This window comes from Chiloscyllium plagiosum, unplaced genomic scaffold (assembly GCF_037043375.1).
Source record: "Chiloscyllium plagiosum isolate Xiang-an unplaced genomic scaffold, Cpla_swu_hap1 HiC_scaffold_47, whole genome shotgun sequence".
Classification (NCBI taxonomy): Eukaryota; Metazoa; Chordata; class Chondrichthyes; order Orectolobiformes; family Hemiscylliidae; genus Chiloscyllium; species Chiloscyllium plagiosum.
In genome coordinates, this window is record NW_028270185.1 from 14,221,376 (window position 1) to 14,234,520 (window position 13,145).

The window sequence follows — 13,145 nt, forward strand, 5'->3', positions numbered from 1 at the left end:
CAACGAGGAAAACAATCAATCAGATTTTCATTTTTGAGCTGAGTTTGAGGGAATTTTGAGAACTAGGTGCTCACACCATTATGTATCACAACCAAATCCCATCTAACACAGAATTTCTGATAATGCATCATTCCCTCAGTAGTACATTGAAATGTACTACACCTGCTTGAATGTCAGTAATAAGCCTCAGTAATTGAAATTTTACCCTGTTTCTAGCCTGTATTTTCCCTGACCTATAATTGCGTCATGCTGATGCAAAATCTCCAATTTGTAGCGCTAACCTGTCAGTTGCAGTTTCTCTTGTTTAGGGAATTGAATTCTGTTAGTTGCTCTTCAATCACTGCCCCATTGCCAACTGGATTTAAACTATAGTTATAGACAGTTGTAAATTTGCCCTGAAACCTACAGATCTCATTACAATCATGTAAAAACCTCTTTGTGGTGATGCTTGAAATGTTCCTAAACTCAAAACTGAAATGGTTTAATCTGGGTTTATCCCAATACTCGCCACAGACATCTCATGAATTGCAATCTGCTTTCTTATTTGAGTGCCATGCATCAAGAGGCTAGCAAGATAGCATTTAACGATAACTTATTAAACCAGAGATGATATGAAATGGTCATCACTTTCTGCATTTTACTTTACAGTCACAAATAGCACTGAATCAACCCATTACACAGGCTAAAGGTTGGATTTATTTATGAGCAATATAATTACAAAGAAGTGGTAAGATACAAAATAATATTACTACAGACTTCTAATCAAAGAACAAATATCATTTTTAGAAAATTGATCAAATATATTTCCTTATAAGTGGCAAAATGCTCACTAAACAGATCCAGCTGCATGAGAAACTGCTGAAGAAATTAAATCAATTCTGTTATGCCAATGGAATTATTTCAGGATGCAAATATTATAGAGATATTGTTGATGGGTTTGATATTAGAAATAAACGCTGAATTGCTTGACCCATTGACGTGATCTCACAGGAAAGGGGAAGTCTTCCAGAAGCAGTGAACCCAATTCTAACATAGAAAAAATTTTACAGCATCTTTATTTGCATCCTATCCCATGAAGCTGAGGTAACCAAATTCCTACTTGCACTTTAACTTATAGTCACATACTGCAATCTGCTGATTACTAGCCTGTCACTTTCCTCGCAAGTGTCTCAGGTTAATGAACTGTTGTCATTGCAACGTTGGCTTTCTGTTTGAATTGAGCTTCCAACTACAAATCTGCTCCATCTGAAAGACTGCCTGCTTCCAACTGCAAAACATTTGGGTCTACCTAGCCTATGCACTGCTAAAATCCTCATCCATGCCTTTTTGCCCACCATGCTTCCCCCAATTCATATTCCACCCTTTCTAAGCCCTAGATTATTGTGTCCTATCCTGTTGCCTTATTTCTGCACTTGCTTGCCAATTTGACACATCCCCATCCTCATGTTCAAATTGCTTCGTGACCTCATCTCTTCCTTTCTCTATTGCCTCCTCCAGCCCTACAAATATCTGTGTTCCTCTGATAGCTAGAGCAGACAGCCAATGTAACAAAAATCACATCACAGTTTAAATTAAAATGTCATTTTGTGATGATGATGCACTCCATCCCATGAGATGCCTGCCTATTGCAGGACACCTGAAGTGTCCTGATGCTCACCATACTCCTCCTCTAAGGTCAGCTGTCACATAACACCAGGTTATAATCCAACAGGTTTATTTGCTATCACAAGCTTTTGGAGTACTGCTCCTTCGTCAGGTGAAGTGAGGCCTGACGAAGGGGCAACACTCCAAAAGCTTATGATTTCAAATATACCCGTTGGACTATAACCTGTTGGACTTCTGAACTTGTCCATCCCTACTCTTAACACTGACATCTCCACATTCTCCTCCTGTAAAGATGGCTGTGTGAGAGTGTGGATGTAACTCAAGACAGGCAGTTGGGTGCAATGACCTCCATGGCTCAGTGCCTGGATCTTCAATGATAAACCTCTTTCACCTGTTCCATCATTGCTTCAGGTGATGGGTAGCGTATGCTGCCAGAAATGTTCAGGTCTACAATTCCAGCTAAGGAAATATTTTAAGGTAGCAACTGCATCACTCATAGACTTAATGTGATATAGAAAAAAATTATCTTCTGTAGTATTACTGTCCTCACCATGAAAACCTTCAGACAACTTTTCATAACTTTTCCTTCATTCAAGATAACATTTCGATATGTTTAAAGAGTGGAAGTTATTTTCAGAGGTATTGCTGTTGGATTGTGATAGAATCAACTTGTTCATTGTCCAGAGAAGTGAACGTGTTGTGTTCCCATCTGGTCCAGTCCAATGTCACAAGTTGACTAGGGCAATCAGGGAAGTGGTGACTCTAACTATCCCCATCCTAAAAACAAATTATTTTGAAATGCTAGTTTCTTGTATCATAATGTTGTAGGTGCCATTTTAATCTCATACTGATCACGTGGCTTCATTCTTCTGTCAAAAATATATCACTCGCTGGCCGTTTGTCGTGCTGATTTGCGAGGAACACAATATAGCTGGTATGGTCGATGTAGGGTTGAGAAACCACTGGACAATGGGCTGATATCAATGGTGTGTGGTTCCACTGGGGATCTCAAGGTGAAGTTCTGCAGCAGGGTTGTGAGAAACAGGAACAGCTGCATCTGAGCTACAGTCTCACCAATGCACATGCGGTTCCCTGTAAGACATGACAAGTAATCCAGATATATAAGGAACTGGCTTCACCATAATAGAGTAATAGAAAGTTACCAGAAGATGGATTTACAAGCATACAAATTAGGAGTAGTATCAGACCATTCAGCCCATCAAGCCTACTCTGCTATTCGATTAAAATCCTGGCTGATCTGACCATGGCCTCCAACTTTCCTGTCCACTCTATACATTCTGACTGCCTTATTGATCAAAAATCTAACTCAGTCTTAAAATGCTCAATGACCCAGACTTCACTGATATCTTGGGAGGAGAATTCCATGGGCCAATGACACTCGAAGAGAAAATAATTATTTTAAAAGATCAACCTTGTATTCTTAAACTCTCTCTTAGAGCTAGTCTCTCTCATGGAGAAACATCTCTCAGTATTGTGTTATGTCTCAGTTAGTACGCAGTATCCCTTTAGGAGACATGTTGATGACATTCGCCTCTGTATCAAGACATGTGACTTGAGGGTATAAAGGTCTCAGACTCCATTGTAGCTAATGGAAGTGTGCTACACTTTATAGTTCATCTTGTAGTTTAGATTAGATTCCCTACAGTGTGGAAACAGGCCTTTCGCCCACACCGACCCTCCGAAGAGTAACCCACCCAGACCCATTTCTCTCTGACTAATGCATCTAGCACTATGAGCAATTTACCATGGCCAATCCACCTGAACTGCACATCTTTGGACTGTGGGAGGAAACCAGAGCAACCGGAGGAAACCCACGCAGACACAGGGAGAATGTGCAAACTCCACACAGACAGTTGCCCGAGGCTGGAATTGAACCTTGGACTCTGGTGCTGTGAAGCAGCAGTGCTAACCACTGAGCCACCATGCCGCCCTGTCCCAAGCAGAAAGGTTTAGGCCAACAGCACTCACCAAGCACAGGAGCACTGTCACCTGATCCAGATCCTACTCTCCATCTTGTGTTGATGAGCAACTTGCCGTCCCCATTCCCAACAACCATCCATCAGGCGGGTAATTAGCAGCAGAATGTAAACATTTTCCAAGGGCAACTGACGTGTGAAATCATCAGCACAGTTTGTCTATTGCTCGTTACCCACTGAAGGTTAAAATCCAGACCCACGGCCTCTGCTTCAGGCACAGATGGCTGAATGGCTCCTACTCTCCATATTTTTAAAGCTTCTAGATAGGAGTGTTTTAAAATGAAATTATAGAATATGAAGCTCGTGTATTTCTGTGAGATTAAGGGTCGCTGCTTTGTTTTGAATCTTCTTTCATTCTTCCCAAGCTCCATGTACACTGCCTCAGATATAAGAGCAGCACAAGACCCCTGTGCCAGTTCCACTACTGAATTAAATTATGGCTCATCTATGTCTGAACTCCATTAACCCACTTTGGTTAAATCTTTAAAACCCTTGCCTAACAAAGTCTGTCCATTCTGAATCTTTCAATTGCCTCTCCCAGCCTCAGTAGCTTAACAGGGAAGAGGACCTCAGGTTTCCACTGCAGAGGATTGGAGGAGTTAGAAACAGCAGCAGGCCATTTGGAGTTTTGGGCTATCTCCAACATTCAACAAGATCACAACTGATCTGAAAGTGATCTCAGACCCACTTTCCAATCCTCTCCCCATCTTTCATTATCAAACATCTATCCAACTCAGCCTTGAGTAAGTTTAGAGATCCCTGCTCCTTACTTTCTGGGAGAGAAAATCCAAACTCCAATGACTCTTTAAGAGAGAATATTTTCTCACCTTTAATTTGAAAGGGAATCTATTCCCTACCTTTAAACCCACCAGCCTTTGTGTGAAGAAATACTTCCTGCTATGATCCCTGAACATCTCTGGGACACCCGCACCAACCAACCCAACCGCTCCGTGGCTGAACACTTTAACTCCCCCTCCCACTCCGCCAAGGACATGCAGGTCCTTGGCCTCCTCCATCGCCAGAACATAGCAACACGACGCCTGGAGGAAGAGCGCCTCATCTTCCGCCTAGGAACCCTCCAACCACAAGGGATGAATGCAGATTTCTCCAGCGTTCTCATTTCCCCTCCCCCCATCTTTTCTCAGTCCCTACCCTCAGCATTGCCTTCTTGACCTGCAATCTTCTTCCCAAGTTCTCCGCCCCCAGCTCCTCTCCGGCTTATCACCCTCACCTTAACCTCCTTCCACCTATCGTATTCCCAACGCCCCTCCCCCAAGTCCCTCCTCCCTACCTTTTTTCTTAGCCTGCTTGGCACACCTTCCTCATTCCTGAAGAAAGGCTTATGCCTGAAACGTCGATTCTCCTGTTCCTTTGATGCTGCCTGACCTGCTGCGCTTTTCCAGCAACACATTTTTAAGCTATGATCCCTGAATAGCCTGATACACATTTTAAGGCTCCGCTCCTCATCGTTCTGAACTCTCTCACCAGAGGAAATAGTTTTCATTTGCCCTAACAAATCTTTTAACAATCTTAAACTTACATTTGAAAGCTGCAATTCTAATCTTGATTTTGGTTTATAGGTTCTTGAGAAGATAAGTTTGGCAGAAATAAATCACTGCCTCTTTCACTGTCTCACTTCTGTCCTTAGCATTTCAACATTATACTATGGGCTTTGGTCCCCTGGCCTTGCTTTTGCAATTTAAAATAAAAGTATCGGTGGGTTGCACTTATTGGGCCGAAGGGCCTGTTTCCACACTGTAAGTAATCTAAAAAAAACACCCGGCATAAATATTGCCCAAACCTGATGAAAACGGCATGAAAGCTTCATTTTTCTTGAATCGCCCTTCCTCATCCAGAAAACGATCCGGGTTGAATGATTTTGGATTCTCCCAACAACTGCAGTCGTACAAAACAGACGCAAGCACAGGGATGACAATCATTCCCTATCAAAAATAAACACATGAATTAAGATTAATGTTAAGATCTGTGTTGTTAATGAAGCCAGTATCTTTCGCGGAAATGTAGATGACTGAACAAATGCCCTCTGAAATGGCGTAGCAAGCAGAGCTATTAGGGATGGGCAATAAGTGCCAGCCTTGACAGTGATGCCTACATCCTGTGAATAAATTTTTTTAAGATGTGCAGCAGATTCCTCTGGGCATAGACTGCGCTTAGCAGTCACCTATCAGAAGCCTCCCAATCATCCTCCAGTAATAGACATGGTCATCTCTACCTCAAAGAATGAACAAGATTGTGTGACACACCAGGAAGAACTCCATTTCTCTTTAATGTGCCATGGGTCTCTGGAACTTTTGCAATGAGAACATCCCTCTGGGTTTGCCACATTGGCCTTATCCCACTGGATTTTGTAAATGGTCCCACAAGATTCACCAACCCCAATTTGTTTTGCCTGTAAGCAAGAATGGACTGATGCAGACAGCAACAGAAACTGAAGCAGATTAGAATGGCTAAAACTGGGCACGTTACCTTTGGAATCACAAATCCCTTGAAGTCTGTGTCTCTCGTCACTGTGTGTGGGAGATTTAATGGGATAATGTTGGAGTATCGCTGGACCTCACAGATAGCTGCGTTGGTGTAAGGCATCTTTTCTCTATCTTCCATGGTGGGTGTGCGTTCAGACCCGATCACCTCGTCAATCTCATTCTGAATTTTTTCTGGAAAAGTACAACCATCATCAGCATTGGAAAGGACTAGAGGTGGTACATGATGAGGGGTCCTCAGTGAGGGGCAGGGAGCACAGAACTGGACTGCAGAGAAAGGAACCAGGCAGATGGCAGAGGAATGAGGAACTTCAGTCACTGGACAAATGCGTAATGGAATGGATGCTGATGGGAGCATGGTCTTCTACTTTAAGGGCAAAAGCGAGGGGAAGATGCATCGGTATAAATGTTTTGTAAAACAGGAATCAAACTACCTGAGTCCAGATCTGCAAATGGTCACCTGGGGGAGAAGATTCTGAAAACATTTGCTTTGGTATTACTGTTTCAGTTTTTGAATGTGTTTTAAAGGTGTGCCCCCTTTGCCCTTGTGAATGACCCACTTTCTGAAACACACCAATCAAATGTACACACAGATGCACACACAAATACATAGACACGCACACACACACTCTTAAACTGGCCCTACCCTTCAGAGACAGAAGACTGTGAACCACATAATAAACACATCAGGAATTGAAGTGCTTGAATGAAAGAAGCGGGGACTGTGTTGATGCATAAAACAGAATAGCAGGCAAGGGTGGCTGCTTTCACATGAAATATATACACCAATGCTGCTGATGTGTCAATATTAGTTCCACTGCTCTATTTATGCCTGTGTCAATGACCTGGATTCTGGTAAATGAGACATCATTTGAAAGATGACAGAAATTTGCAGATGTAGTAAACAGTGAGGACTTCAGGAGGACATAGACAAATGGGCAAACATCTGTCAGAGGGAATTTGATGAAGGAAAGCATATAGTGATGAATTTTGGTTGGAAGAACAAGATGAGGCATTCTGAGCCAAATGGTAGAATTTCAAAGGGACTCCAGAAAGAGATGGACTTAAGTGGAAGTGACAGTAGCAGAACAAGTGGCTCTTAGAAAACATCCAGGATCCATGGGTCTCTAGACAGAAATATGGGATTCAAAAGAAAGGCTATATTTAATCATATCAATAAAACATGGCTTAGATCTCACCTGCAGCTCTCTGTCCAATTCTAGGCTCCCACGTTTATACTATGTACCAGGGGGTTAAGGCCTTTGTTGAATTAAATAAAAACCTGGTGGATAATGTCTCCAGGATTCATTCTCCATGGCATTGCCTCAAACAATCATAGTCGACTTGCCAACAATCAGAATCCTTTATACATGCAGTATAAATTTTTGCTTTCTTTGAATTTCAGCATTCTTATATCTGTCCTGACTTGTCAGACTGTCTCTTGCTTCAGCAATATCTAATTAAGTTCTGTACAATCAAGTGATTATTTTGAGACTTAGGTAAACACTGAGCATTGATCCCATTAACGTGGATCAATGAGATAGTTTGGAAGGAGAGGCGAAGAGCCGTTGGAGCCAATATTGCCACTTCCTATTTGTTTTAGATATAAAATAAATGCAGAAAAGTAAGATGAATTTATGGCTTTGTTGAATTCCAGCTTTGTACTTCATGAGCATTTTTCTTCAAAGCAATTAAGTAAGTCTGTAATGGGTTGGAGAGCAATGGTGATTAACTGACAAAGGGATAGTAATGGGACAAATAATGAAATAAAACATGGGCATCCTCCAAGTAGGGTCGTGACCTGAAATCTTAGAATCATGAGACAGCAGTGGCTACTGAGGAAATTCATGCCCCTCCCACCTATCCCACAGGTCTCCTCTCCCCCTCCCTGCTCTATGTCTTCTTCCCGAGCTCCTTAACCTCTCTGTTTTCATTGGGGGATGTCACAGTAACTTTCAATCCTCAAAATGGTGGGAAAAGTTGGGGGGAGCATTAGTCTAAGAAGGTGTAAATAGCAACAGCAGAATCAGTTCTAACAGCTACCACCTGATGTATAATTGAAAATATGAAGAGAAAATGCTAGAAATATTCAGTGTTAGCCAGCGTCTGTTGAGGGAGAAACAGTTAATGTTGCACATTAAGGTGGTTGGGTATCCAATTAGAAGAAAGTTACTGTGGTGTAATAGGTTTTGAGCAGGAAGAGGGAAAGTGGAAAGTGAGCAGTGAAGAACACATGGGTGAAAAATATCATCGAATATTCCTGAGCAGCATTGCCCACCTTGCAATATATCTCCAGTGCTGAGTTCTTCTTCAGTGTGAGAGTTATGAGCATTTCTATGGTTTCACACTTCAGAATGAACAGTGCACTACGTAGCAAAACCACGTGTGAGAGGTGATATTTATTTTTGAAAGTAATTTTGAGTCAAATTCTGTAGCTAATTGTATAACACTCAATAGTAGAAGATCAAATCCCTGGTGTGGACTTGAATCCACAAGCCTCTAGCTCAGAGGCTGTAAGCAGCAAAGAAGCCAGATCTCTGCTGAGCCACTATTGATTAATGGACATTCGCCAGACAGGACACCGCAATAATTTCCCGCTCACCTTCTAACGTGAGATTGTTCATTGGGACAGAGCTGCAGTTCAGCATCTCATCCAGAAGATGGTACCTCCAACAATGCAGTAAACATAAGGCAACTCCAAGATAACAAGAGTGAAAGATGGAGCTGCATCCATTGATACTGAAAAGTATTTTGCTGATGCTATCACAGGGGGAAGTTTACCACAGATCGCTTTTACAGAGAGCCCTTGCTAAAAGTATGTGGTGTTCTTTATGGGTCTGAAAAGGTTAATTCTGAGATGTGCCATACGTTAATGCCTTATGGAATTATAGATAGAACAACATTTGATCTCAGAGGGAGTGAGACCGAACATTCAGGTCCTCATAGTCCCTGTTCCATCATATCAACATAACCTGCAACTACCTTTTAATATTCAATAAACTACCTTTTTAACCAGCTAAGTCTCTTCTAGATTTTCCTCAACCACACCAGGCCATGCAGGCTATTTTGTTTCTTACACTTAAAGAGGCCGTTCATAGCAACCTTAATCAGGAACAGCAGCTCACAGAGCATGGAGAACTGGCGTGACCACACAGCTTCACCTACAATATATACTCACACATTTACTGCCATGTGTACTGGGCACTCTGGTATATACAAATCAAATAGCTAATGAGTACACAATGACTGTTCTTCCCACCTTGGACATCTGGGTACTTCAGGAATAGCAGGAGCCCCCATCGCATGGTGGAGCTGGTGGTATCTGTCCCGGCAAGAAATATGTTAAATATGGACAGAAGAAGGTTCTCATCATTGAATTCAGTTTTGGGGTTGTCTTCCTCCTGGGAGAAAAGAAAGCAGGAGAGCAATAATAAAGAATGTAACTCATCATAAGATCAGGCTAATGGGCAACAGTTACTAGCCAACTACTCTGGGATGTCTTGGGTGGTGCCAGAGGCAATAAGGGACAATGATCACGTCTCTGGGTGTTGATCATCTGATTTGGCTCTATGTGTATGTTGCTATTGAGCTGCTGCTGCTCTTGGCAATACCAATGGTTCACTGTCAGTAACATAATTATTGAAAATGGCACATTTAAGAGGCACCTTTCAGGTCTTTCAGAATGTCCCAAGCTAACAAAGTCACGTTGAAAGATGTTAACTGTAGACAAACACAACAGACAATTTGTGCACATTGAAACCCATCCGTGAATTAGAAGGACAGCCAATATTTAATTTTAATTGGAGTTGCTGGCTGGGGAATATATACAAGGCTGGGAGAACATTCTTGGTCTTAATTGAATATCACCTTTGGGATCCTTTTTGCCAATGGTATTTTTAACTCACTCACTTAGGATGAGATTTGCACTGACATGGCTGGCATTCATTACTGATTCTCTAAGTTGCACTTTGAGGAGGTGATGGTGTGCATTCTTTTCAAATCACTTCAATCTCTTGGTCACTGATATCCTTTAGGGAAGGAAATCTGCCACCCTTACCCAGTCTGGCCTACATGTGACTCCAGACCCACAGCAATGTGGTTGCCTTCTGAAATTGCCTGGCATGCCACTCAGTTCAAGCACGCTTGGGAATAGGCAACTAATGCTGGCCATGCCATCGATGACATCATGCCATGTAAAGAACAAAGAAAAGGAAATCGTGCTCGCTCTAACTGAAAATTTTATTAAAAATGTATTGATTTAATTTAGATTCTATCAGCCGCCATGGGATTTGAACTCTTGCTTCTGAAATGTTAACCTGGGCCCCGAGATTGCTAGTCCAGCAACATCTCAACATCCCTTTATTTCCCCACTTATCCAATGACTATCCTATTCTTTTATATTGCTTTGAATGAACTAGAGTGCAGCCAGCTTTTTGGTAGGCAGTTCAGTAGCTCAAAGCCCAGAGTTTCTGGCAAAGATCAATACTGACAGAATTTATTCAAAACTTGTTTACAAACCTCTTCCATTTTAGCGAGGAAACTGGCAATGAAATCCCAGGGCCTGTCTTTGGTGTGTGCGTCTTTGTGATTTTGGATCATTTCTCTCAGGAAATCTTTTATTTTCGCTGCGTTTTTGAAAAGCCTGTTGTGAGGGCCTGGGAGGTGATCCAAAATGCTGGGAAGCAAATCGTACAGCTGTAGACATGAAAGAACACAAGAAATGGTAATGAGCTGAGTTAGGGTGGGAGGAATGTCAACTTGTGGAGGCTGGAAAATGTCACAACCAAATAGCATGAGCTGAACTTTTATCTGTCACTAGATATGGGTATGTCTGAAGACGAAAACATACAAATTTGCATTTATATCACATCTATCATAATGTCAGATATCCCAAAGTGCTTTATACCTACTGAAGCACTTTTTCTGAAGTGTAGTTACTATTCGAATGTTGGAAGCAGGTTAATTAATGCTACACATAATAAGATTCCATAAACAGTAGAGATAATGACCAGGTCATCTGGTTTATGTGTTACTTCAGAATTAAATACTAGCCTACCTCCAAGAGTACAACAGAATTGCTTATATCTACCACAGAGGTCAGGTGGAGCCTTAGTTTAACCTCTTCCTTGTAAGATAAAGTGAGGACTGCAGATGCTGGAGATCAGAGCTGAAAATGTGTTGCTGGAAAAGCGCAGCAGGTCAGGCAGCATCCAAGGAGCAGGAGAATCGACGTTTCGGGCATGAGCCCTTCTTCAGGATTCCTGACCTGCTGCGCTTTTCCAGCAACACATTTTCACCTCCCCCTTGTAAGACAATAGTTCTTTAGTACTACACTCAGACTGTCAGTCCAGATTGCATGTTTGCATCTCTGGAGTGGAGTTTGAAAGTGTAACTATATGACTTAGGGGTGAAAGCGTTGTCCCTGTATTGGGGTCATTGAGCTATAGAGAGAGAGAGAGCGAGAGAGAGAGAAGAGAGAGATGAGAGAGGTCCGGGGATGTAGGCCTGGTCTTTCTCTTGTTGCTTTCCCTGGAACATTTTCACCCCCAGGTCCAGTTCCTCTGATTCGGACTCTGACACAGGTGGCGCGTGCTGGACCGTTGCCTGTCTCTTGCGTCCAGAGCGTCTCAGGAGAGTTTCCTCCTCTTCTTCAGTGGTAACAGTATTGAGGCGGCATCCATCTGAGACTATGAGGTTTCCTTGATACTAGATGGAGGGCAAGCACCTATGGTTTCCAACAGGCCTTCGAGCTGCTCTGAGGGGCCAGATAGGTTTTGCTCCTCCCCATTTGCAGGTGATTGACGTGTTTGTTCAGGACTGTATCATCTACCTGAACTTTGTAAGTCACAGTGCGTCAACATGGCCTTGTACCCATACAGGGCCATTCCCATGGTTCTGACACCAAACTTCATCTCCTGAATTAAACTGTCTCTCTCACTTAGAGACATGGGGGCAGTACTGCTGTTCCTGCTGCCATTTTATCTTCCACCCGCCTCCAGACCTGGAGGTATCAGGTTTAACCTGTTGTGGTGTCTCTTCCCCATTAGCAATTCTGTTGGAGCCATCCCTGTCGTTGCGTGTGGGCTGATCCTATAAGCAAACGTGAACCGGAACAGTTTGGTATCAGGTGATGCTGCAGTCTGCCTCTTTAAGTGTGTCTTCAACATTTGGAGTGTTCTTTCCACTAGATCATTGGATGATGGATGGTATGGTGCTGAAGGCCATTTGACTTTAGGAAGTATTCAAATTCTCTGCTGCTAAATTAGATTAGATTAGATTACTTACAGTGTGGAAACAGGCCCTTCGGCCCAACAAGTCCACACCGACCTGCCGAAGTGCGCCAACCCAGACCCATTCCCCTACATTTACCCCTGCGCCTAATTCTACGGGCAATTTACTATAGCCAATTCACCTGACCTGCACGTTTTTGGACTGTGGGAGGAAACCGGAGCACCCGGAGGAAACCCACGCAGACACAGGGAGAACGTGCAAACTCCACACAGACAGTCGCCTGAGGCGGGAATTGAACCCAGGTCTCTGGCGCTGTGAGGCAGCAGTGCTAACCACTTTGCCACCGTGCCGCCCCTGACATCCCATTGTCCATGACCAATACTTCTGGGAGTCAGTGTATCATGATGTTCAAAGCTTTTCAATCGTCATCCCGAAGTTTGCTGAGTGAACTTTATGCACATCCAACCACTGTGAATGGGACTCCATAATTAGATTAGATTTTAGATTACTTTACAGTGTGGAAACAGGCCCTTCAGCCCAACAAGTCCACACCGACCCGCCGAAGCGTAACCCACCCCTATCCCTACCCCTACATTTACCCCTTACCTAACACTACGGACAATTTAGCATGGCCAATTCACCTGACCTGCACATCTTTGGACTGTGGGAGGAAACCGGAGTACTCGGAGGAAACCCACGCAGACACGGTGAGAACGTGCAAACTCCACACAGACAATCGCCTGAGGCGGGAATTGAACCCAGGTCTCTGGCGCTGCGAAGCAGCAGTGCCAACCACTGTGCCACTGTGCCG

General features: G+C 43.1%; 1 protein-coding gene across 1 annotated transcript in view; it reads right to left on the bottom strand.

Moving 5' to 3' along the window:
• Positions 1-678: 678 nt before the first annotated feature.
• LOC122542870 (cytochrome P450 2F2-like) overlaps positions 679-13,145 on the bottom strand; it is a 41,679-nt gene continuing 29,212 nt past the window's right edge. Inside the window, exons 5-9 of the mRNA XM_043680979.2 lie at positions 10,622-10,798; positions 9,363-9,504; positions 6,090-6,277; positions 5,404-5,545; positions 679-2,697 (exon numbers count right to left, since the gene is read on the bottom strand). Coding sequence (XP_043536914.1) covers positions 2,489-2,697; positions 5,404-5,545; positions 6,090-6,277; positions 9,363-9,504; positions 10,622-10,798 — 858 coding nt within the window. The 3' untranslated portion in view covers positions 679-2,488. The remainder of the gene's footprint in view (positions 2,698-5,403; positions 5,546-6,089; positions 6,278-9,362; positions 9,505-10,621; positions 10,799-13,145) is intronic.